Below are 24375 nucleotides of genomic sequence, written 5' to 3'. Positions count from 1 at the left end.
AAAAGAAAAAAGCCCTCACTGGGATTGGTGGGGGGGGGGAGGAATGGCAGACAGGAGGGAGAAAGCACAAAGAATCACGTGGTGGGCCCGGATCTGTGCTGCTGAGAATGCCTTTGCACAGAACGTTGCAACGAGACCCGAAGAGGGAACCGTCCTCAGGCAGAAACAGCCCCGGGTTAGGAATGAAGGCACAGGTGGGCCCATTTCCTAACCTCAAGATCATCAATGCCTCAGCCGTTTCGAAGGCTCCAAGCTGGCCCCACTCAGAACCCTCCAAGGCCAGATCTGCGGACCGGATCTGCCCCATCCCTGCTGTGCTTAGTGGGCCTCAAGTTTTTCAGCAGCCTCAGACAGCTACAGTCGAAGCTGCGTCCAGTGGGCTGACCCTGCCAACAAATTGTTGTTAAGTAGCTCAAACAGCTGGATGAAAAGCACCAGATGTTGTTCTGGGCCACGGCATGCTCACTTCTGAATAAATGGGTAATTGGTCTGCCATGCAGCAGAGATTCTCATCTCTTTGTGATGTAAACGATAAGCTCACAATGATCTTTTCGACTCCATAAATGGCTTTAAAAATGTATTCAGCTCTTTTGTATTCAGTGTTGTCAAACTTCCTACAGTACCCAATGCAGCTGCTCCCACACCCTCCCCTCAAAATATCTCCATCACTTCATGGACCCAGCTGATATATTTTGAGATCCTGGTATAGACATCTGGAAAACGCCGATCCCCACATCTCTTTCCGTTGAAGGAAACGATCCCATGTACTCTGTTTCCACAAATAAGGGGTCCACCGGAATCACCCTGGAACAGAAGAAGGGATACTCTCAGGGTTGGGTAGTCCTGAACCTAAGCAAGGAGTTGTTCCCAGCTTTTATAGGACCAGGCTGAACCTTACTGGTCCCTTGTGTCACCTGATCCCTGCTAAGTAGCCAATACCACCCTCTGCTCATCAACAATGGGACAGAGAACAGGCCAGATAGACATAGAACAGGATGGAGAACAGAACTACGGCTCCAGTAAGCTTCCACCTGGGGTCCACTGCTAATGCCCTTAGTTTTCACTCTCTCTTTCTGCTTATATGGCTATCACCTTAAGCAGAAATTGAACTGGGAAGAACCTTACTTAATGTCATTTCTCTAATGTTTAATTATTGCTCCTATATATTTTGCCACAGAAAGAGCAACAGAATAATTTGTATCCAGCAATAACCACGTCACCTGAGTTCTCTTATTAGGTAGTTCTATATTTTAAGTAGAGGGGGGTCCTTAGTTTAACACTCCATGCATCTCTGAAACTGGGGAAAAACTATAGAAATTAAGTGGGTGGGCTTGCCAACTGTGGTTTGGGAAATTCCAGGAGATTTGGAGGCAGTAGCTTGGGAAGGCAGAGTTTGGGGAGGAGATGGTGCTCAGAGGGAATATGACGTCATAGAATCCATTTCCTCCAGGGGAACTGATCTGTGCAGTTGGAGATCAGCTGTAATTCCAGAAATGTAAGATGGTGCAGGCTAGCCCTATCTGTCAGATCTCCAACGCTAAGTGGGAGATCACCAAGGAAGTCCAGTATCACTATTCAGAGGTGGGCAATGGCAAACCACCACTGTTAGTCTCTTGCATTGAAAAGACCAGCAACGGTCACCATAAGTCAGTTGTAATGTGACGGCAACACCAGGAAGTTTGTGAACCTTTAATCAGGCACAAACAGGAATGTAGAGGGGCAAAAACCTGAGCTTTAGATGATCCACAATCAGTTTGAGTCCTAAATTTTAAAAAAAAGAAACTCAGATGGCATGAATGACATTGCAGGGGAAGTAGGGATCCTTAATGTTCCACTTGTGTATAAGCCCTGTAATCTGTATTTCTTAAGAGAGCCAGTTTGGTATAGTGGTTAAGAGTGGCAGGACTCTAATCTGGAGAACCGGGTGATTCCCCACTCCTCCACTTGAAGCCAGCTGGGTGACCTTGGGTCAGTCACAGCTCTCTCACTCAGCCCCACCCGCCTCACATGGTGATTGTCATGAGGATAATAGCAACACACTTTGCAAACTGCTCTGAGTGTGCATTAAGTTGTCCTGAAGGGCAGTATATAAATCCAATGTTGTTGTTGTTGTTGTTGTTGTTGTTGTTACTGACTCTTACAACATCAGGCTAGTCTGAGCTGCTAAAACAGGCCAGTACACAGCTGCAATAGCTATTTAAAAAGAGAAAAGCAACGCTTTTCATGCTCATGCTACCTACACATATACACATGCATGCTCAGTTGGCCTCCTCCCATTTTGGATAATGTATGAAATCATGATTTTAATTATTACATCATATCTGTTTCTTTAAAGGGAGAGCCCAAGATGAAAGGATGAGGAACAGGAATAGCTAGAAGAGGAGGGGGTGGAGGTTGATCATGTTTTTGTTTTTTGTTTAATTGGCAACCCTAAAACAAGGTCTCTTTAATTGTTTTTTTAAAAAAACAGACCTGGATTTAGGGTTGCCACCCTCCAAGTGATGGCTGGAGATCTCCTGGAAATACAACTGATTTCCAGGCCATCGAGATCAGTTCCCCTGGAGAAAATAGCAGCTTTGGAGGGTGGACTTTATGGAATTATACTCCACCGAGGTCCTCCTACTCCCCAAGCTCCACCTTTCAAATATCCAGGAATTTCCCAACCTGGAGCTGGCAACCTTACTTTCACAAAGTTGTTGAATGTTTTAGATTTCTATAGTGGCAAAATCTGGCTTTAGCCTCAGACCACAAACTCACCGAGCAGAATCCGCGCAGGGCATTGTTCTTGTTTGCTGCACAGATCATGCAGTCGAATACGTGTCCAGCCCACGAGGCATTGCACACTTCCCTCCGGACAACTGTTGTGTTGGCTTCCATCAGTGTGGTAGGGATAGTTCCAAAATTCGAAACATCTCCCCAGCCGGTCACTTGGCAGGTGAGTCCAGGCAAGAGGTCAGTCTCTGGAGGGGGGAGCAGAACGCGTTTGACGAACTGGTTGAAAATGACTGACCCATTCAACTGAGGACAGAGTAGAAATTGGACGCACATTAAAACCAGTGAGAGTTTTCCATTCCTCATCCGATAGCAGAAACATGTATTAAAGGAACCTTAGAATATTCTTAATCTGTACAGTTGTGTTTCCCCAGATGAGAAAATAGCATCTCCCTAAGACTATTATAGACTGGGAGAACTTGGGGGGGGGGGACACAACTTAAACTGCCCTTCCCCTTGAACTGTGGTCCTGATAAAAACTGGGCCCCTGTGAGATGTCACCACAGGCATGCTCCTGTGCTTCGCTTGGGGCTGATTTGGGCGCAAATGAGACCAGAATTGGCCCCAGCGAAGAGCAGGAACATGACTGTGGCCAGCACCTGGTGTGTGTGCTTTCCTGGGTTGCCAGCTGGCAGTGGGTGATCTCCCAGGGGGCTTTCCACCACCTGCCAATTGCCAGCGATTGGCAGGCAATGAAGCAAACCTCCAGGAGATTGCCTGCCACTGACGGGCAACTGGGAAGCCTACCTTAAAACCCTGCTGAGAGCCCAGGTCACATACCTTCTAGCATCTCACCTGGGTTGGCCTGAGATCTCATCCCTGCCTAATTCCAAGCTGTGTGGCAGCCTCTGCAATCCAGACCATGCTGGGCCACAAAGGAAGACATGTCTTGCAGGAAAGTTGTTCAGGGCCAATCTGGGGCAACCAAACCACAATCTAGACCTGAAATTACAGTGCTCTATTGAGTGCACAAAGACAGAAAGAGACAGAGACAGGATGCACAGTATCCTAACAAGACAAGTGCACAGTATTACATCTGGGCCACAAAAATGGGAAGCACAAATACTGGATGGGGGATACACTTCTGGGCAGTAGTATATGTGAAAGAGATCTTGGGGTAGGAGTGGACTGTAAACTAAATATGAGCAGTCAGTGTGATGCGGTGGAAAAAAAGGCTAATTCAATCCTGGGTTGTATCAAAGGGGCCATAGCGTCATAATCGCAGGAGGTCATAGCCCCTCTCTACACTGCCTTGGTCAGGCCACACCTGGAGTACTGTGTGCAGTTCTGGAGGCCTCACTTCAAAAAGGATGTGGACAAAATCGAGAGGGTGCAGAGGAGAGCGACGAGGATGATCAGAGGTCTGGAGACTGAGCCCTATGAGGTAAGGCTGAGAGCCTTGGAAATGTTTAGTTTGGAGAAGAGGAGGTTGAGGGGGGACATGATTGCTCTCTTTAAATATTTGAAAGGCTGTCATTTGGAGGAGGGCAAGGAGCTGTTCCAGTTGGCAGCAGAGGGTAGGACGCGAAGCAATGGGCTAAAACTACATGCACAAAGGTACCGGCTGGATATTAGGAAAAACTTTTTCACAGTCAGAGTAGTTCAAAAGTGGAATCAGCTGCCTAGGGAGGTGGTGAGCTCCCCCTCACTGGCAGTTTTCAAGAAGAGGCTGGATGAATATTTGTCAAAGATGCTTTAGGCTGATCCTGCACTGGGCAGGGGGTTGGACTAGATGGTCTGTGTGGCCCCTTCCAACTCTATGATTCTATGATTTCTGCATTGGAAGCATTGAAACATAGAGCTGGAAGGGACCTCAACATTTATCTAGTCCAATCCCATGCACAATGCAAGAAATTCACAGCTACCTCCCACTACCACTCCACCAGTGAACCCTACTTAGTGCCCAAGGGAATACAAAAACCCTCCAGGATCCCTGGCCAATCTGGCTTGGAGGAAAATTCCTTCCTGACCACAACATGGTGACTGGCATTACTCTGGGCATATAACAAAGGTCCATGAGAGCCAAGCACCGGCTCATCCCTTCATGCTCGTCCCTCTCTTGATCTGTGTACATTCACATTAAGTCAGAGAATCATCATAGCTGTCAGGTGACCATCTAGCCTTTTCTTAAAAGTTTCCAAAGGAGGAGATCCTACCACCTCCCGAGGAAGCCTGTTCCATTGAGGAACTGCTCTAACTTTCAGGAAGTTCTTCCTAATGTTTAGCCAAAAAATCTTTGGATTTAACCCATTGATTCTAGTCCAATCATCTAGGGTAAGGGAAAGCAACTTCACTCCATCCAGATTTTGAAAAGATCACATGAAAGCAACCCAAAAGGTGAACAAGAGCACAGTGATCTTGTGCAGACACAACAGCACACACATCTGCAGAGCAAAAATCCATGTGGGCATAGAGCATGAGTCACTGAGGAGGGGAGACAGCTGTGATTTTCCTATAGTGTGCTGAGCGTTGGCCTAGATGGTCTTTGGGGTCCCTTCCAGCTCTATCTTTCTATGTTTCTAACCCCCGTTTTCCAGCTTCTGTGACTGGCAGATGGGCACTTTACTACTAAAGTGAGTGATGCTGTCTGAAGCAGGCTGAACTGCAATGCCACAAGGGCCACAGGGCCTTCCCCATTCTGTTTTGAGGCCTTACAACAGCACAGATAAGGTCCCAAAAGGGCTTGCTGTTGTTGCAAACCTGAGCTTCTGAATTCTGCAACCAACATTTGCTGATGAGGATGCAAATGTCTTTGCCAGGAGACAAGATGGAAATAGTTAACATGATTGCTGCAGTAGCATGACTGGAGGGAAGGAATTCACCATGCATTCAAAAAAGGTTTTCCTCTTGGCTATGAAATTGAGATTTAGCAATTAGAAACTACTGGCCATGGCTCTGAGAATGGATTTTGCAGAAGTCTGTACTGCCACCTACTGGATAACCATTAAAATCCACCATTACAAAAGAGCTAATGCTGTTCTTGAATACTACCTTGATACCTGTGCTTTGCTACGGCATTTAACTACTTTAAATCCAGTTACCACCTTTCTTCAACTGTCTGCAGTTTCCTTGACCTGATTTTTACCTCAGAACACAGAGTTCCACAGCTGACCAATCAGAGAGGGGTGTGTACGTGCAAGCAGTCAGGAACCTGCCAGCCACACAGGAAAGCCAGGCCCCACAGGGAGACTGGCAACTCTAGTGGACTTTGAGGGGAAGTCTGGGAGGTACATTTTACCTCAGGACACGTTCAATGACTCCCAATAGCAACTGCAGAATGTGGGGGGTGAGGATCAATCAGGCCGCATATGCAAATGACCTTGAAAAGCTGACCCAATCAAGGAAGAGTGGCTGAGTTGGCAGTGGGTGGGGGCACAAGTAGGCAGTAGCCTGCCAGTTACACAGGGAAGCTGTATCCCTTTGGAAAAACATATTTGACCCCCTCTTAGGGGGTGAATTTCTTAAAATCCCTTCTTAGTGGGTGTTTACATCATGAAAGAAATGTTCTCCTCAAATTTCATGTTTCTAGGTCCAGGGGTTTGGGCGTTGAGGAGTCAGTCAGGACACTTGTCTTTATATATATAATCACTATAATTTTGGGCATTTAAGACAGCATTTTTGAGTGTTCACAGCTCATCACTACCTTTCAGGTTCACAAAAATCCTGTGGAGTGGCCTAGTATTGTCACTTCCCGTAGTGGATGGACAGTAACAAGAAGCTGAGAAACTGATCCCTAAAGCTATCTAGAGACATTCACTACCATGTGAATGAGAAGAATTATAAGTTCACTCTCTGAGTGCTGTTTATGATCATAAGCATAACACTGGCCATTTCCACACTACTTACCTTCATCCGGAATGCTGCGGAATGTTGCGAAAAAAACACGGAAGATAGCGTCTTTTCAAGCGAGAAGACACTATCTTCCGCAGGTTTTTCGTGATGTTCTGCAGCATTCCGGATGAAGGTAAGTAGTGTGGAAACGGCCACTGTCTACCCAGTGTGCTCCCACTTGCCTGTGCATTTCTCCCCCACCTGCTTGAAAGCCCTTCTATTGTCACACTCTCTGGCACACGCGCGGCCGGCATGCTCTTTCCCCAACAGTGCTGGGCAGGACATGTGGCTGAGAAAATGAACAGCAGAATAATTGCAAGTAAGCAAGAATGAGGTGCATGTGTGGAGATGGCAGCGGCAGTGGGCCCTTCTGGAAGCCCTGGGACCCATCAGCTGCTCTACTCCAGGGTATGCCAATGACAGCCCTGGTGACTGGCCCATTGAGTTTTGTGGCAGAAGGGGATTTGAACCCAGGCCTCCCAATCTGACCATCTACCTGCTACTCCACACTGGCTCTGGAAGTCATTTGAACCACTCCGCAAGTCAAGAAATTCCCTGCAAGTTGAAAAAAACAAACAAAACCTAGCATGATGCTCTGGTTTCAATTTGTTTTTATTGGTGTTCACATGGTATTCCCCCACTGAAGTCCAAAATAGTATAGTATATTTGACCACCCCAAGACTCTACCATCTTATTCCTATCTCCTTTTACAGTCTATAAAGACACCTCCCCACATGCACTTTCCCCCACTCACTTTGAGCATACGGATGTCATTTTTCACTGTTCCAGGATCGTAGTTCGGGTGAGCAATAGACTCCTGGATACCCAAGATCTGCTGAGAGGCCTCATGAATTTTGAGAGAGTGGGCGCCAAGCACAACCCGAGCAGAGGATGACTGCCTGTGTGGCAAGGTAAAAAGGGTCAAAATGGGATAGCCTTTTTTCTGCCCAGGCAATGCATGGTAAAGAAGCAAGCGGGGTTAGGTCATCCTTCAAGAGGGGATGTCTAAACCTAGCTAGGCCTGCCTCAGTCAGTCCAAACTGAACCATACTGGTGTACAATGGGAGAATTGCTTGTGAGGAGAAAAATAACAAAGGTTCCTTATGAGCCGCCCACAGAAGAGAATGCCCACCACAATTGTTGAGTCAGTTTGTTCTTCTGGAGGGTAGATGATAGGGCCACATTTTTTTCTCAGCCCTGATAGCAGCATACTCTTCTCTTGATACAGGCAGGATGCTGTGCCTTGTGTGTCTGCGTGGCTAATGACTTTGGATAATCCACAGTTCTCAGGATCCTTTCAGTGTGATTTTTAAGGTTGTCTAAAATTAAACTTTATCTGCTGTAAAAGTAAAGCGTGCCTCCTGCCTTGATGCTATCCATGGTGGTAAAGTTCCACTACATCTCACATACTTTGTATTCTGTTCCTCCTTTAACGTCCCATCTAAGTGAACTAGGATGCTCCAGTTAGTGCAAAATGCTGCAGCTCAATTGTTATCAGGAGCGAGCAGGAGCATGAACATCACTCCCATCCTAGAGTCGCTCCACTGGCTACCCATCGTTTACCGTGCTCAGTTCAAAGTATTAGTTATTACATACAAAGTTCTTCACGGCTTTAGCCTGGCATACCTACGGGACCACCTCCCTCCCTATGTTCCTCCACAGCAGCTTTACTCATCTGAACAGGGTCTCCTGCAGGTACCAGGCTGCACACAGGTGAAGTCAGCAGCAGCCCGTACACGGGCTTTCTCTGTGGTGGCCCCTATCCTGTGGAATGACTTGCCTAAGGAAGTCAGAAGAGCCCCCACTCGCCTGGCTTTCCGTAAATGATGCAAAACCGAACTATTCAAAAAGGCTTTTTACTCAAATGGGAGGGCTGTATTGTAGGGATGGGGTCTCAGGTGCTTCACTAACAAGTTGGGGATCATAGACTTCATCACCGTTTTTGCCTTATATGTTATTTGCTGCTTTAAATATGTACTCCTATGTACAACCATCGCTTCATGCTGTCGAATGTTAGTCCTAGAATTGATTATGTTTGCTTCAGTATCTCTACTATGTCTTGGATCCTTGCTAATGCTAAGTCTTTAAACGTGTATATGTTTACCTTATGGTATTGTATTGAAATATACTTACTTGATACTGATTGTATTAACCTCATACTGTGTAATCTGCCTTGAGTCTCAGTGAGAAAGGCGGACTATAAATGATGTAAATAAATACATTTGTCCCTCTGATTTTTTTGGTGCTAAGTCAGGATCCAAATCAGTAAGTATATATACTGTACCAGTTGAATTGCTGTGGGTACATGGCCTATCAGAAACAAAAGAAGATGGCCTCTCTCCTCCTTCTCTCAGAATGGGAAGCCAGATCAGCATGACAGCCAGTATGACATTGTGGACCAAGTGTTGGATTAGGATTGGGGGGGTGGGGGGAAAACATGTGTTCAAATCCTTCCTCAGACACAGAACTCAGTCTTGATAACCTTTGGGCCAGTCATTCTTTCTCAAATTAACTTACCTCACAGGGCTGTGAGAATAAAACAGATATATGCTGTCCTAAACTCCTTAGAAAAAGAGCAAAATTTTAAAGAATCATGCTCATTTATTTAGAAAATGTATTTCCCAAATTCTACTTTGTATGAAGTGGTTCAGCACATGATAACATGCATAAAATCAAAACCAACCAACAGCAATGAAAAATAATAATAAATGCATTCACACAGGGCCTCTGAAGAAGAACCAAACTTGATTAAACATATGCCCTGCAATACCATACGCTACGTTGGTGTACCTTTCATGTTTGGATTTCAGCATTCAGAGGTATGTTAAAAAGAACAGCCTTGCCAAGCCTTTCAAACCTTGCCTAAGAGGTCACTACATGCATGTCTTCTAGCTGGCTGTTCCAGAGAGATGGTGCTATTGAGAGTCTCTCTACACAAGACATCTTACTAGACATGGGCACAAAACGGAAAAAAATCAAAATGAGAGGTTCGTGCTTTGTCATATTTCATGAATCGCGAACCACGAATTTTCACTAAATTGACTCATATCACGAAACATTCGTTAGTTTCATGATTCGTCAAAACCAGGGCATTTCAACAGTCCCCTTCACCCAGAGAGATACCAAACTTGCAGGATCAAAAAGAGTCCAGTAGCACCTTTAAGACTAACCAATTTTATTGTAGCATAAGCTTTCGAGAATCAAGTTCTCTTCGTCAGATGCATGATCTAAACTGGTCAAATACAGAAGAGGAGGGGAGATAGGGGAGAGAAGGAGACATATATCAGAAGGGGACAGGATGCAATTAGCGGGGAGGCAACCAAAACATTCCTTTGCTAGTAAATGTAAACATCTCCTTTTGGTGTGGAGTCAGTTTGCCGTGTTAGTTTGCAGCAGCAAAAGTGTCCAATTCCTATGTAGTATAAGCCTTCGATAACCACAGCTTTCCCTGCCAGATGCATCTGACAAAGAGAACTGTGGTCCCCGAAAGCCCACACCAGGCGTCACTGGGCTCCCCCAGACCATGCCTCTGTAAAGGAAATCTGTTACCTGTGATAATGTGATAACCATTCATAGTCTCTATTCAGTCCCAGCTTGACAGAGTCAAATTTGCATATGAATTCCAATTCAGCAGCCTCCCGTTGGATTTTGTTTTTGAAAGGTTTCTGTTGAACCACAGCGACCTTTAAGTCTTTGGTGGAATGTCCTGGTAGATTGAAGTGTTCTCCCACTGGTTTTTGGACGTTTCCATTTCTATGCCCTCATGTGCCAACAATGTCCTTCTGCTCTGTACATTGGACAAACCAGCCAACCTCTACGCAAAAGAATAAATGGACACAAATCTGACATTCAAGGGAGACCCAGAAGAGTTGGGCTTCTTCATTGTGCAAGCTTTGGAGTTCTTCCAAGAGTGGGGCCATACCTTTCCGAATGAGCACAGCTGAGTAAACCCTCTGGGGTTCAGACTGGGTGGCTTGGCGGCTAAGTGGTATGTCACCCTATACGAGGCCCGGACCCCGCAATTGCAAAACTTCAATACATTTATACAGGCGCTACGGGCTCAATTCGAGGACCTGCTCAAAGAGGAGAGTGCAAGAACCAAAATGAAAAGGATAGAATAGAATCATAGAGTTGGAAGGGGCCATACAGACCATCTAGTCCAACCCCCTGCCAAGTGCAGGATCAGCCTAAAGCATCTCTGACAAGTATTCATCCAGCCTCTTCTTGAAAACTGCCTGTGAGGGGGAGCTCACCACCTCCCTAGGCAGCTGATTCCACTTTTGAACTGCTCTGACCGTGAAAAAGTTTTTCCTAATATCCAGCCAGTACCTTTGTGCATGTAATTTAAGCCCATTGCTTCAGGTCCTACCCTCTGCTGCCCTGGAACAGCTCCTTGCCCTCCTCCGAATGACAGCCTTTCAAATATTTAAAGAGAGCAATCATGTCCCCCCTCAACCTCCTCTTCTCCAAACTAAACATTTCCAAGGCTCTCAGCCTTACCTCATAGGGCTCAGTCTCCAGACCTCTGATCATCCTCGTCGCTCTCCTCTGCACCCTCTCGATTTTGTCCACATCCTTATTGAAGTGAGGCCTCCAGAACTGCACACAATACTCCAGGTGTGGCCTGACCTAGGCAGTATAGAGAGGGGCTATGACCTCCTGCGATTTCGACGCTATGGCCCCTTTGATACAACCCAAGATTGAATTGGCCTTTTTTGCCACCGCATCACACTGACTGCTCATATTTAGTTTACAGTCCACTCTTACCCCAAGATCCCTTTCACATATACTACTGCTCAGAAGTGTATCCCCCATCCAATATTTGTGCTTCCCATTTTTGTGGCCCAGATGTAATACTGTGCACTTGTCTTTTCACAGCTGCCCACAGCTGCGGCAGGGAAGTCAACTCTTGCCTGAGTATGCTGCAGAGTTCAGGCAGTACGCAGCAAAAGTGCATGACTGGACAGACGGAATCAAAATTGAATTTTTCCAGGCCAGGCTGAACCCTGATCTAGTGGCCAAGGCCTTGGTGCAAGATGGATCCAGCTTGCCTGTGAGATGGAGAACCGGAAGCAAGTAGTAAAGCTACTGAAGATGCAGCAAGAAACCCCCCTCCGGAGCAGGAGGGAAAGAGAGGAGAGCCCTCAGTCTCCATTCCCTGGACACGGAACAGGCCACCCGAATGAAGAAGAGCCTATGCCTACAGTGCGGGAGAGTGAGGCATTTTGCTGCCGAATGCCCAGGAAGGCGAAGAGAACCTATGGAGAGGAGCCAAGTGATGAAGAAAGCTGCAGCCCTAATGGGCAAACAGCCTAAAAAGGCCCCCAAGAAAAGAAGTGAAGTGGCAACCGGGCTCCAGGCAGCAGAGGGTTTGGAGGGGTCGAATGGAGATCCATTGGAGGAGGAGGAGGAGACTCCCACACCGCCAGCGGGAAACACCAGCGACTTGTCGTAGGGAGGCCCCGCTGTCAGGTCATGAAGGAACCAGTACCTCAAGAGGTGAGACAAAAAGGGGCCTTACTGTACATGCCAGTGACTTTAATTGACCCCCGGAGGGGACTCACATCTGAGTACGGGCATTAATTGACTCTGGATGCACTCGGGACTTGATTGCTCTGGCCCTAGTCAGTGGATTGGGGCTGAACGTATGTAAAATTAGACCATCCCTTCATGTTTGAGCAGATGGATCGGTCTCAAAAGAAAGGGTACCCCAGCTAATGTGGGCTGAACTTGTCCCAGTAGGGATGGGGAACCACTGAGAAGCCAGAACTTTTGTTGTGAGTGATGCCAACAAATTCCCTTTGGTGTTGGGAATACGGTAGTTATGGGACCATGACCCATTTGTGAAGTGGAAAATGGGAGTGCTATATTTTTCTGGGGAGGAATGCCAAGATCATGTCTGGAAGTCGGAGAGGGGTCCAGGTGTACCCCACCTCCCCGAGAACGTCCTGTTTACTCGGGAAGAGATAGAACAAATTCCCCCTGAATACCAGGACTTGAATCAAGTGTTTGATGAGAAGGAAGCTGATGAACTTCCCCCCCCATAGGGCCATTGACTGTGCTATAGAACTGATCCCCGGGCAAAAGCTTCTGAAAGGAAAACTATACTCAATGAGCATGAATATAGTTTTGGCACGAGGATTCATCTGCCTGGTTAGTTCCCCTCATGCTGCTCCTGTGTTGTTTCAGAAAAAGAAAGATGAGGGTTTGAGACTGTGTATTGATTATAGGGGGTTAATGCTGTCTCCATGTCCAACACTTACCCCCTCCCCTTGATCCAGGATTTGCTGGGAGTGGTGTCCCAAGGAAAATTTTTCTCTAAACTGGATTTAAGAGATGCGTACTTCCGAGTAAGGATAATTTAATTTAATTTATTACATTTATATTCCGCCCTCCCTGCTTTCGCAGGCTCAGGGCGGATAACAGAAATACAAATATCAAATGCCATTAAAAATTTTAAAAATATTACATCTAACACACTACATCTAATCAATTAAAATTACAACTATGCAAATATATTTATATTTACATATAAATAATTAAAAGCAGCACATAATATAGATTTGGTGTTCCGTACAACGATTCTTCCAGAGCAAATGTAAGCCGTATTAAGTGTGGACAGAATTAAGAGCGGACAGCAGCATCTACATTCACATAGGGGCGTAATTTAATCCCCCCCCCCTTCACGGGGGAGGGCACCGCCTGGCGTCAGCCATAAGGGAAGGAGATGAATGGAAAATCACTTTTAACACTCTGTTGGGACAATTTGAATATAAAGTCATGCCTTTTGGATTACAAGGGACGCCGGATTTTTTATGAATTTAATTAATGAGGTATTACACAAATACCTGTACAAGGGCACGGTTGCTTACCTGGATGACGTGTTGATTTATTCTCAAGATTACGAGTCCCATGTGAAACTAGTGCAGTGGGTATTAAAAACCCTGAGGGACAACCACCTGCCGGTGAAACTGTCCAAATGTGCATTCCACAAAGAGGAGTTGGACTTTTTGGAGTACAGAGTATCGGGACATGAATTAAAAATGGACTCCACTAAAATACAAGCAGTGGTGGGGTGGATGGGGAAAGCAGTTGCAAGCAGTTGCAAGCAGTTGCAATCATTCCTGGGCTTCGTTAACTTCTACAGATCCTTCATAAAGAACTTTGCCCAGATCTCTTTGCCACTAACTGACTTGCTAAAAACCAAAGGGAAGGGGCTGCAAGGGATGAAGCCCAGAGCTAAATTGGGTTGGACTAAGGAATGCCAAGAGGCTTTTGAGCATCTAAAAGCCCTATTCACCTCTGAGCCGGTCCTGCAGCACCCAGATGAGAACTGGAAATTTATTGTGCAGGTGGATGTGAGCGATGTGGCAATGGGGGGAGGGTTATTTTGCAAGCAGCTGATGATGAGAAATTGCACCCCAGTGCCTATGTGTCCAAAAAAATTTCTGAAACTGAATGCTATTGGGCAGTATGGGATAAAGACGCTTCAGCAGTCAAGCTGACTTTGTGTACTTGGAAACATTGGTTGGAGGGGGCTAAAGTGCGTTTTGAGGTCAGGACTGATCATAAAAATTTAGAGACCCTCCACACCATTCAAGGTGGTACAAGTTCGCAAAATAAGGCCTCTGCACGGAGACTGCAGGGCAGCACAGGTGAATTATGCCCTTCCCCCTGCCAGGGACCCAAAGCGACCTACAGAACCCACCTGCTGGATGTGATGGCATCAGCAGAACCCCTGCCCCCTGCTGTGGAGGAGAAGAGACAGTCCCCTGCATGGAGACAGCAGGGCAGCACAGATGAGCTATGCCTATCCCCTGGGCTGAGTAGTCGTGGCTGCCAGTGCCCAACTTCCAGACACGGCCGCACTGACAGATGCCCTCCACACTTTCTCAAGAGGGACCAGTGTTCAAAATAAAACTCCGCATCCTGTCAGTAAAACCTATCAGTCGGCGGCATTGCAGATGCCTCCCACGCTTTGGTTTGTGGCAGTACCTACCACAGCACACAATTGAAACAGCCCCCCCTTGAGGAAATATTTGCCAGTGCTACAGACCGACAGACTCCTCACATACAATGCCACTCTGCCTCCTCTTCTACTCTTCTGTTTTTTCTTGAACAACTCATACCCATCCACTACCACATTCCAGTCACGGGAATCATCCCACCAAGTCTCAGTAATTCTTACTATATCGTAGCCCTCTGTTTGGAAGAGAAGCTCAAGCTCTTCCTTCTTATTACCCATACTTTGGGCATTGGTCTATAGACACTTGTAGCCTTGTACCTTTATTTGATCTGTCCTACCCAAGTGGGCCCCCGCTGTTATCACTTCTTCATTGAAGTCCTCATGTTGATCGTCCCATTCCCTTTGCAGCATCAGTTTAAAGCTCTCCTGATGAAGCTCTCCAGGTTCTTTCCAAACATTTTCTTCCCTGACCTTCCCATCATATGCTAGAAGGCCTTCTCTAAGAAAACTTATCCCATGGTCCCAGAACCCAAAGCGCTCCTGTCGGCACCACCACCTCAGCCAACGATTCACCTCGAGTGTGGTCTGCTCCCTTTGCATTCCTCTTCCTTTGACAGGAAGGATAGAAGAGAATACCACCTGTGCCCCCACTGCCCTCAACTGCCTTCCAAGAGCCTCACAGTCCTCTTTAATTCTTGCAATGGTATTCGCGGCTGTGTCATTCATTCCCACGTGAACCAGCACAAATGGGTACTGATCAGTCAGTCTGATCAGTTTCGGCAGTCGATCTGTAATATCCTGAATTCTGGCTCCCGGCAAGCAACACATCTCTCAGCGTAGGGGATCTGGCCTGGACACATGGTGTTCCATACCCCTGAGCAGAGAGTCCCCGATGACCACCACCTTCCGTTTTCTTCCACTTCCGTGTGGCCCCATGCCCTCTTCACTCCCTCCTCCAGGTTTTTGTGGTTGTTCTTCCATTCTTGTCTCTGTCACCATCTCAAGCACCTCAAAACAATTCCTGAGCTCCAGTGGACCAGAGTGTCACCTTAGCCCACATCTTCCAGCTTGTACTGCAGAACTGAGAGGAGGCTCAGAAAGGAGATCGACTCTTCCTTCTTCTCTTGGACTTATTTCTTCATGCTTGTGCAGAGCCCCCAGGCTCTTCTCAATAAAATCCTCCCCTTCCTTGATTTCCTGAAGGGTGGTGATCCTCTCCTTGAGGCTCTGAATCTTCTCCTCCAAAAGCCTGACCAGCTTATACTTCTGGCAAGTGGTCTGGGTCCCTTTTGGCCATTTTGGGTCCAATTCAGGCCCAAAATGGCCAAGATCAGGCCTGAAATGGCCAGAATTTGGCTGCTGCTTGGTGGCAGAGTGTTCTCCCATGTGGCAGGATTTCTGGCCGGTTGTGGCCCAATTTGGGCCCAGAATGGCCCAGATCAGGCCTTAAATGGCCAGATTAGGGCTGCTGCCTGTGGGGAAGTGCTCTCCCATGTGGCAACAGCCTGTTCCAGGCTGATCTGGGCCTCCAGGCTCTGAATCTTCTCCAAAAGGCTGAACAGCTTACACTTCTGACAAGTGAATTTTGTCTTTTCTTCTGGGAGGAAAACAAACATGGCACACAATTCAGGACAGGTGCTTCAAGAAATAATATCAGTCCTGTTAGCCCTTGGGCAAGAACACCACTAAGCTGGGCCCCAGAGCCAAGTGGTGGCCTCAAAACTGGAGCCCAAGAGTGCACAGACACCTTGCCATTTGAGACAGGTGCTCAAAGTAAGAGTAAGGAGAAACAAAAACAAAAGGTTGTCCCGTGTGAGCCAGGGGAAGTGCCCACACTCAGCTTTGCAGGAACACAAACAAAATGGTCGTCTTGTGATCCCCCTGGCAGAGGTGCCCACTCAGCTTTGACCCAGAGCCTCCCAACAAATCAGCAGTAGCACTCAGACACCTTCCCATGCGGGAAAATGGCAGAAAACAAGAGTGAAGGAGTAAATAAAACAAAAAGAAGAGTGAGCGACTGAGCCCCCACAACAGGAGCACAGGAGGAAGCTTTTCCCTGGACCCTGGCGGTAGGCGGGTGGACACACATTGATCTGAGGTGGCTCAGGACCCCGGTAAGTCCAGGTCCAGGGAGGGGTACCCAAGCAGGGGGAGGTTGACCTTAATAAAGGATAACATATCCACCAGGTTCGGGTGCCGATGTGCATGGTGGAGATGGAGAAGTTCTCCCAGGTGGGAGAATATCCACTTGCTCTGGACACTGGTGAGAGGGCAGGAGAGGATGTTAGTGGCCACGATGGAGATGTCCTACCAGATGGCAGATTTTCGTGCCCAATACTCCAGGGGGTTGGTGTGTGTGTGGGGGGCTCAGTGGGCTTGGCAAGGTACTCTCGAACCATGGCCCCCACCGAGTCCTCTGCCCTGACAGACGCACCGACTCTGCTGTTGTCAACCGCACAGCCCACCACATATGACCAGAGGTCTCTCTTGGGAAGGCTCTCATAGCTGGAGACAGCTGGCTCATTTACAGCCTCCCACTCCTCCTCCTCCTCCACCCCCCTGCCGCACCCTCAACCCTCCTTACCACTTTTTGTGCCTGATACCTGCACACTACTCTGCGCAGGACCTTCTTGCAGTCCTGCAGCTGGCCATCCCGCATGGTGATGCTGCCCTTTATCTGGGGGTCACATATGCAGACCAGTCTGTATGGCTACGCCCGCCTGCAACCTCCTGACCAAGTTCCTGACCCAGGGGGCAAGATCATCCTCATTCTCCAGCTCGTCAACCAGCACCCAGTCCAGCCCATAGATCAGGGGGATGACCTGTCCCAGGCTGGACTGGTATGAGCATAGGAGCTCAATGGTGTCCTTAAAGGGCTTAAGGACATGGACCATCTGGGAGAGGGCCAACCAGTCCACAGAAATGATGCTGTCCTCCTCTCTCTCCAGCATAATAGCCACAGATGACATGATATCCTGGACAGGGGTTTTTTTTGCTCCACCAGACAACTAACCATATCATAGGTCGAGTTCCAGAGGGTGGGCATGGCCTGGTAGAGGTAGGTGGAGGTAGAGGTATGTGGGATCATCCCCCTCCCCCTGTCTCTGGAGCAGCTCATGCAAAGACTTCACACTGCGGGAGAAGTGTGAAGCCAGATGCCAGCAGTTTTCCAACAAGTCACGCATGGACAACGTTACCTGGTCCCAGGTGGCCTTGACCTTTCTACCTAACTCAGGAGCATCTGCCATGATCAGGTGCAGCTTATGTACCAGGCAGACAAGGCCATCAAGAGATGCCTCTCTCAGGGCTGCCAGCATGTTGCTTCCCGCATCGGTGACCATGATGGCATGGACAAAATCACCCACGGATGCCCACTCCCCTCAACCCAGCCTTGATCATGGCGGCGATGTTCTACCCCGTGTGATCATCATCCATCCTCCATGCCTGGAGCATAACCATTCTGTACCCAGGCTGCAAGGGCAGCACCTCACCCCGGGGCCCTAGTGTTTCCCTGGGGCAGCGGAGGTCCTCCGGTTGCCACCAATGGGCAGTGAGGGCAAGGTAGTCGTGATGGCAGCTGCTCCATATACCTGCCGTGAAGTACACAGTCCAACCTTTGGCACATGACAGCTCCTGAGCAACTATCTCTCGCACACTGCGGTAGAGGGTGGGAATGACTCACCGGCCAATGGCCCACCATGACAGCATTATGAATTGGGGTGAAATGATGCAGCAGCCTCCAAAAGCACACACCATCCATGATAGACAAAGGGAGTCCTTCCAGTGCAATTGCCTCTGCCAGCACATGAGTGCCCGCCTCCTAAGCCCTCCCCCTGAATCATCTGATAGGCACCGTCCCCGACCCCGAGGGAACAGCCTCCTGCAGGGTAGCCTACCAGACATTCCACTTCCACCCGCAGCACCCTCAGGGGAAGGCTTCTTGCTTGAGGTGGACTCCCGTGACCCTCCCCTTTTTTTCTGATCAGGAACCCTACTCTTCCACCCACCAGATGACTCATGTTGCTCTGGAGGCAGTAGGCTCAGGTGGTGCCTCTGCCGATGCAAGTGGAGGGCAGTTGACGACAGGTGCTTGGGGTCACAGCCCCTATGCACCAGGGCATCGCAGGAATGGCACCGCACCACACAGGGGTCATTGGGAAGGGTCTGGAAGTGCTGCCACAGTGCCTGACTGAAACAGTGACCAGGAGTTGGTGAGTCAGGAGGAGGACAAAGGAATACTGGCCACGGTGTGGCACGGGGCTGGGAAGATGGAGTGAGGGGCAGACTGCAGGCAGGGACAGTCCCAATAGTTTGGGATTTGGAGGAGCTGGATGTCTCTCCAAAACCCTGCCATTCCTCCTGAGATTCCCCATCGTCATCTTCCTCAAAAATGTTGAGGATATCCAGTTCCACTCCTGCCAGCGGTGAGACCTGTTCTGCTTTCTCCATAGCCCCCGCAGGGAGATCTACTGCAGCTGGAGTCTCTTGTGCCTCCAACATCACCCTCCCAGTATTGCTGTGCTCCAATAGGCAACCAGGACAAGCTGTGCACTTCCTTCCCCCACGATCACCCTTGCCCTTCATTCCTGCTGCACACAAAAATAAGTTGGAAGCAAAAGAAACAAAACTTTGAGGAGTTTCCAGCCTCAGGCGATGAAGCCACACAAAGCTGTGCCCCAGAGAAAGGAAGTGGCCTTAGGACTGGACTTGGGGGGAGATCCTCTAAACACCACAGAGACACCTGCCCAGGCAGGAGCGGTGCTCGAAATAAAAATGAAATGCACATAGTGGGTGCGCAAAACAAGAAGAGTGAGCTGCACCAGACAGGTGCATGACAAGAGAGAGAAGGCAAACAGAAGAGAGTGAGGCCCTCAGGAGGAACCCACACAAAGGTGGGCCCCAGAGCCATGGCCCTGAGACTGGGCTTGGGGGGAGACACCCTAAACCAAAACCAAAGGAAACAAAGAAACAGCAGGAGTGTGGGCCCTCAAAAGAGCAGAGAAATAATTGAGAAGACACAAAGACAAGCAAATAAAAAAAAGAGGAGGCCTAGGCCCCAGAGCCAGACTAAGGCCTGAGACTAGGGTGGGGTGGGGTGGAGGAAAAAAGGCGCCCTCACCCAAATAACAACAACATTCAATTTATATACCGCCCTTCAGGATGACTTAACACCCACTCAGAGCGGTTTACAAAGTATGTCATTATTATCCCTACAACAAAACACTCTGTGAGGTGGGTGGGGCTGAGAGAGCTCTGAAAGAATTGTGACTGACCCAAGGTCACCCAGTTGGCTTCAAGTGAAGGAGTGAGGAATCAAACCCAGTTCTCCAGATTAGAGTTTCGTGCGCTTAACCACTACACCAAACTGGCTCTCCAAAGACCTTTCCACAGCAAGGCCAAGAGCAGGAAATAAGAGGCTTCTTTCAGTCTCTTTTCAAGCAGCAGCAGCAGCAGCCAAAAGCACAATTCCAAATCCACACTCTCTCTCACTCCAGTCCCAGCAACAGGTCCTCCTCCCTCTGCCTCTGTTTACTGGGACAGAAACACGAGGCAGAGAGAGGTGTCTTTTATAAAAAACACTGACATAGAGCAGATCAGGAGGTCTGAGGTTGGCTGATAGACCTGCCTAACAGGGTTTGGAGAGGTGAGATTGGTGTGCCCATGGCTACAGGCAGCCACCTCCTTGGTGGCCTAGGGGATTAACCCCCTGTTTCTGGCTGTATAGGGCAGAATGGAAGCTCTCCAGATGGCTGGGAGAGCTGCCAATCAAGGGTAAGTAGGCTATGATTGGGGTTTCCAATGGCAACAAAAGGTCTGGGGCCATTGTTGCCTAGGGAATCAATGGATCGGCGCCAGCCTGTCTGAAATTATGAATCGTTCACAAAGCGAACAAAACAGGCCAAAACGTCCTGAATTTTGTGATAACCATGGCCCCACAAAACACAGTTTCGTGACACATGTAATGGCCTGTTTTGTGATAAAATTTGCTTCATATTTCGATTCGTGCCCATGTCTACATCTTACACGGGGGATGCTCAAGTGAAAGATCTTACACTTGTTCTCTCCTTGTGGATACATATGCACTGCTAGGGAGACAGAGTACACTTGAATATAAGACCACACAGAAAGTAAGTCACTTGAGCGTCCCTGTGTAAGATATCTTGTGTAAAGAGACTCATATATTGTGTAAAGAGACTCTGAAGGCTGCAGATCTGGCAATTCTCAAATGTGCAGGCTGCACATTAATAACTTGCATCTGCTTCCATCTTGTTGGTTGAGCAGATCCAGATTAATTTCATCATGAGGCCAGAATCCCCTTTTCCAGCTCCTTGCAAAAAACCGTTTTGCATGAAAAGCATAATTTCCCAGATCTGAACTTCTGTGGCAAATCAAAAAGTTCTTCCTAGTTTGGCCTTTTTGCTGTTGAAGATCTCCCTCCTTCCAGCCCTTGGTTGATGTAAAGGGGACAAGGGATGAACCAGTCACTTCCAGGGGTTTAGGGTCTAAATTACTTCTCCATGTCTCTTCTTACTCCTGGGATATGTTAGCTCAGCTTTCCCTTCTCCATGACTAAACACACGTGCTTACCAACCAATCTGAAAATGAGAAGACTTTATCTTTTTGTCATTTTTTACTTTTTGTCATTTTTAGATTGCTTCTACTTGAGATTTCTAAAATACACCCCTACTGCAGCAGTAGCATCGAAGCAAGTGGGATTGGCATCCACTCGGTTATGTGCTGCTCACAGGAAAGTGGCTCACAGCTCAGCTCAGCTAGGAAAAGATACAAGCCTTTAAAAGGGCACGGGGAAGCGAAGCTTAGCATTGCCTTTCTAAAGGTGGTACTCAGCTGCGCCCCAGAGTTGCCAACCTCCAGGTGGGGCCTGGGGTTCTCCCAGAATTACAACTGATCTCCAGAGATCAGTACCCTTGGAGAAAAGGGCTGCATTGGAGGATGAGCCCTGAGCATTGTACCCCACTGAGATCCCTTCCCTTCCCCAATCTCTGCCCTTCCCAGGCACCACCCTCAAATCTCAAAGAATTTCTCAGCCTGGAGAAATCCTCTCTCCTCATTTGCTTGCAGACAGGGCATCTACATAGACACTCTGCCTGCAGCCCCCACGCAGCTTCTGGATCAAAGTAGGCTTTCTGTTGATCCAGCTGAAAGGGAGACGCCTTGGGAGGTCCACAAGTCATGCTTACTATCATGCGGAAGCCCCCATCAAATTCAGGAGCTTTCTGCATGCTGTGCAGGGAAAGAAACGCCTGTGTGCACCTTAAAAATGTTTTCTCCTTTCTACCATTAAAAACGCCTTGTACATTTCTTATTTTCTTTTGTACATTTTTGGGGGAGGCACAATATAAAACTGTGCTTAGAGATTCACTGTACTGCCTGTTTCTGAGCTAACATGTGCTACTTGTTCCCTGGTAATACCAGGGTTTCCTGGGCTGCTTTATAAAAGGCTTAGGATAAGACGCACTAATCGTCTCTGTGCAGAACTAGCTGCCAGCAGCTAATGGTAAACGATTTTTCTTGGTAAGGTTTTAGCAAACAAGAGCAACTCAGTTCAAGATTGCAAGAAAATCACTCTGCACATTCCTAGGGATTGGGGACCCATCCTCCCTCCTCTATTCCCCTACAATCATATCCAGGAAATATTCACAGAGCTAAGTGCGCTCCCTCTAGTCTCCAACTTTCCTATTTATTTGCAGTTTTATCCTGTCCTTCCAGCAAAGACTTCAAGACAACGTACAGAGTTTCCCCCTCCTTCATTTTATCCTTACAGCCATCCTGTGAAGCAGGGTTATGGAAACAAGAGTCATGTACACACAAGTGCAAGTATCATGTCAGAAGAGGGATTTGAACCAGGGTTGCTTCAGTCCTAATTCAACCACAACGCCATTTTAGCTCTAATATTTCCTTCCACCCTAGGAGCTCAGGGCAGTGCACATGAGGCATGCATAAATCTTACATTCACCTGGGAATTAGGCAATGAGCTGCTGTCATAACCCACTGGCGCCGTACTATGAACCCGCCACAGAAATGCTCCCTGTTCAACTGGATGGAAGCCATGAAGGGCCAAGAATGGGGCCTCGCTTCCTTGCCCCCAATTACCCATCTCTTGAAACTGTCAGCGCTGAACCAAAGACCTGTGGGAGGAACAACAATATGACTTGGGATGGACATTCGTATGACTAGAGAAGCAATGAGCAGCCTGGCCCTTTTGTGGCAGCCACGTCTTGAGAGCTGAAAAGCTCTTTCCACTCCACCTTTAGAAAACAATGCCTGAAATGGATGGACAGAACCCTCCTCTTCATCAGGTACTATTTTAAGTTGATGGAGCTGATCTAATCAAACGGTTAAGCACCTTTCCCCCCACAATGTCTGCATACACCCCCTCCACCCTTCTGTTCTAAACATTTGGTATTTTACTGCAGACCTGGTAGGTTCCCCCAGGTTTCCAGAAACCTGTACCTCAGCTACCTGGGTGGCTTTCCTTTCTGGATTTTTTGATCCACACATTGGGACTCCCCATGGCTACTTGGTATATAATTTCAACCATCCATGTTGGTTTGCAGAAATGAATGAAATCCAGAAACAAAATACCCACCCTCTGCCTTGTGTGTTTGAGAGCCAATTAACTGCCAGCTTTCATATTTTCAGACGGAGACTTCATCAAATTTTTCATTTCTCTGTCTCGGCAACCTCTGGTGCAACTAGAAACCCAGTTTTGCACTCGGCACCGCCTAACCCAATTAATTCACTCCCATTTAAAAGCTCTCCAAGCTGTAGTCTTGGAGTCTCTTCACCATGGCCTGAGACATCTTTCTTCTCCACTGTTGATTTTTTAAATACTGAAATCCATCCTGATGCAAAGCTTTGGTATTCTTGAAAGCTTGCACTACCAAAGCTGTGACAGTTTTGTTGACTGTAGTGAAAAGTATGATGGGGCTTTTGTGCAGATAAATAAAAGCAAGAAAACGTTTGCTTTACCAGAATGGAGCCACACAAGGAGAAGCATCAGCAACATTGAGGAGGTCATAGCAGCAAAGCTGAAGCTATGTTGGAGGTAGCTGGATCTGAGGAAGGCGCAGAGGGGGCTGGCTCGGAGGGCAACTGAACTGGGGAGGACTGCCAGATCCTTCTGTTCAGCACAGAGACTTTGAGCAAGGCGTTACTTAAACAACTCCCAGCCAATGTGGTTTTACTGGCTGGCACTTATGTAATGTCTTCCTCAAACCTTCTTGGCTGAAGAGGAAGAACCAACGGCCTGCAATTTTCATTGAAACCTCTATCTGGAAAAGGGTAGCGGATAGGCATTTAAGAAGGTAGCTCTTTTTGATTTAAAACATTTCCATTCTCCCTTTCAAGAGAGAGGTTTAATAAAAAATAAAAAGTCAATCAGAAACAGTAGGGTCCAGTAGCACCTTTAAGACTAACCAACTTTAATGTAGCATAAGCTTTTGAGAACCACAACTCTCTTCGTCAGATGCATCTGACGATGCATGCAGTAAATAAGAAATTGCTGTATTCCCTTCAGCACCTACCTTGACAGTCCTCTCCTGCCTAGAGAGAATTTACGAACACAGTGCTTGGGTTTCTAAAAGCTTTGCAGAGTTCTTCTGCTGGTCAGGTAGGGAGCAGAGTGTCAGAAATGAGGGCTCATCTTGGCTGTATCTACTAAATCTGCCAGAAGAACTGCCAGTATTCTGTTCTGCCAGTATTCAGTTCTGACAAATAAGATGTGGGATCCAGGTAAGAATGTTCGGATTAATTTATTAAAATGAACACAAATAGACAAGGAA

The 24375-nt window shown here is 47.7% G+C and overlaps 1 protein-coding gene across 1 annotated transcript; it reads right to left on the bottom strand.

Moving 5' to 3' along the window:
• Positions 1–612: 612 nt before the first annotated feature.
• On the bottom strand, positions 613–23612 carry LOC129331212 (serine protease 57-like). Its single transcript, XM_054981630.1, has 5 exons — positions 23564–23612; positions 22548–22719; positions 7358–7502; positions 2758–3018; positions 613–804 (listed from the first exon to the last, which is right to left on the bottom strand). Exons 1-5 carry the CDS (start codon positions 23610–23612, stop codon positions 652–654), a joined length of 780 nt encoding a protein of 259 aa, XP_054837605.1. The 3' UTR covers positions 613–651.
• Between the last annotated feature and the right edge of the window lie 763 nt (positions 23613–24375).

Source organism: Eublepharis macularius, chromosome 5, assembly GCF_028583425.1.
Source record: "Eublepharis macularius isolate TG4126 chromosome 5, MPM_Emac_v1.0, whole genome shotgun sequence".
Lineage (NCBI taxonomy): Eukaryota > Metazoa > Chordata > Lepidosauria > Squamata > Eublepharidae > Eublepharis > Eublepharis macularius.
This window is presented reverse-complemented; position numbering and strand designations above follow the sequence as displayed.

Bases quoted from the DNA above. Each gene is read 5' to 3' on its own strand.
- LOC129331212 (XM_054981630.1), bottom strand. From the start codon at position 23,612: ATGACCTCCTCAATGTTGCTGATGCTTCTCCTTGTGTGGCTCCATTCT. The intron at 22,720-23,563 runs GTAAAGCAAACG...TTCCTCCCACAG, and splicing joins CCTTGTGTGGCTCCATTCTG to GTCTTTGGTTCAGCGCTGAC. The intron at 805-2,757 runs GTGAGTTTGTGG...CTTCTGTTCCAG, and splicing joins CCCTGCGCGGATTCTGCTCG to GGTGATTCCGGTGGACCCCT.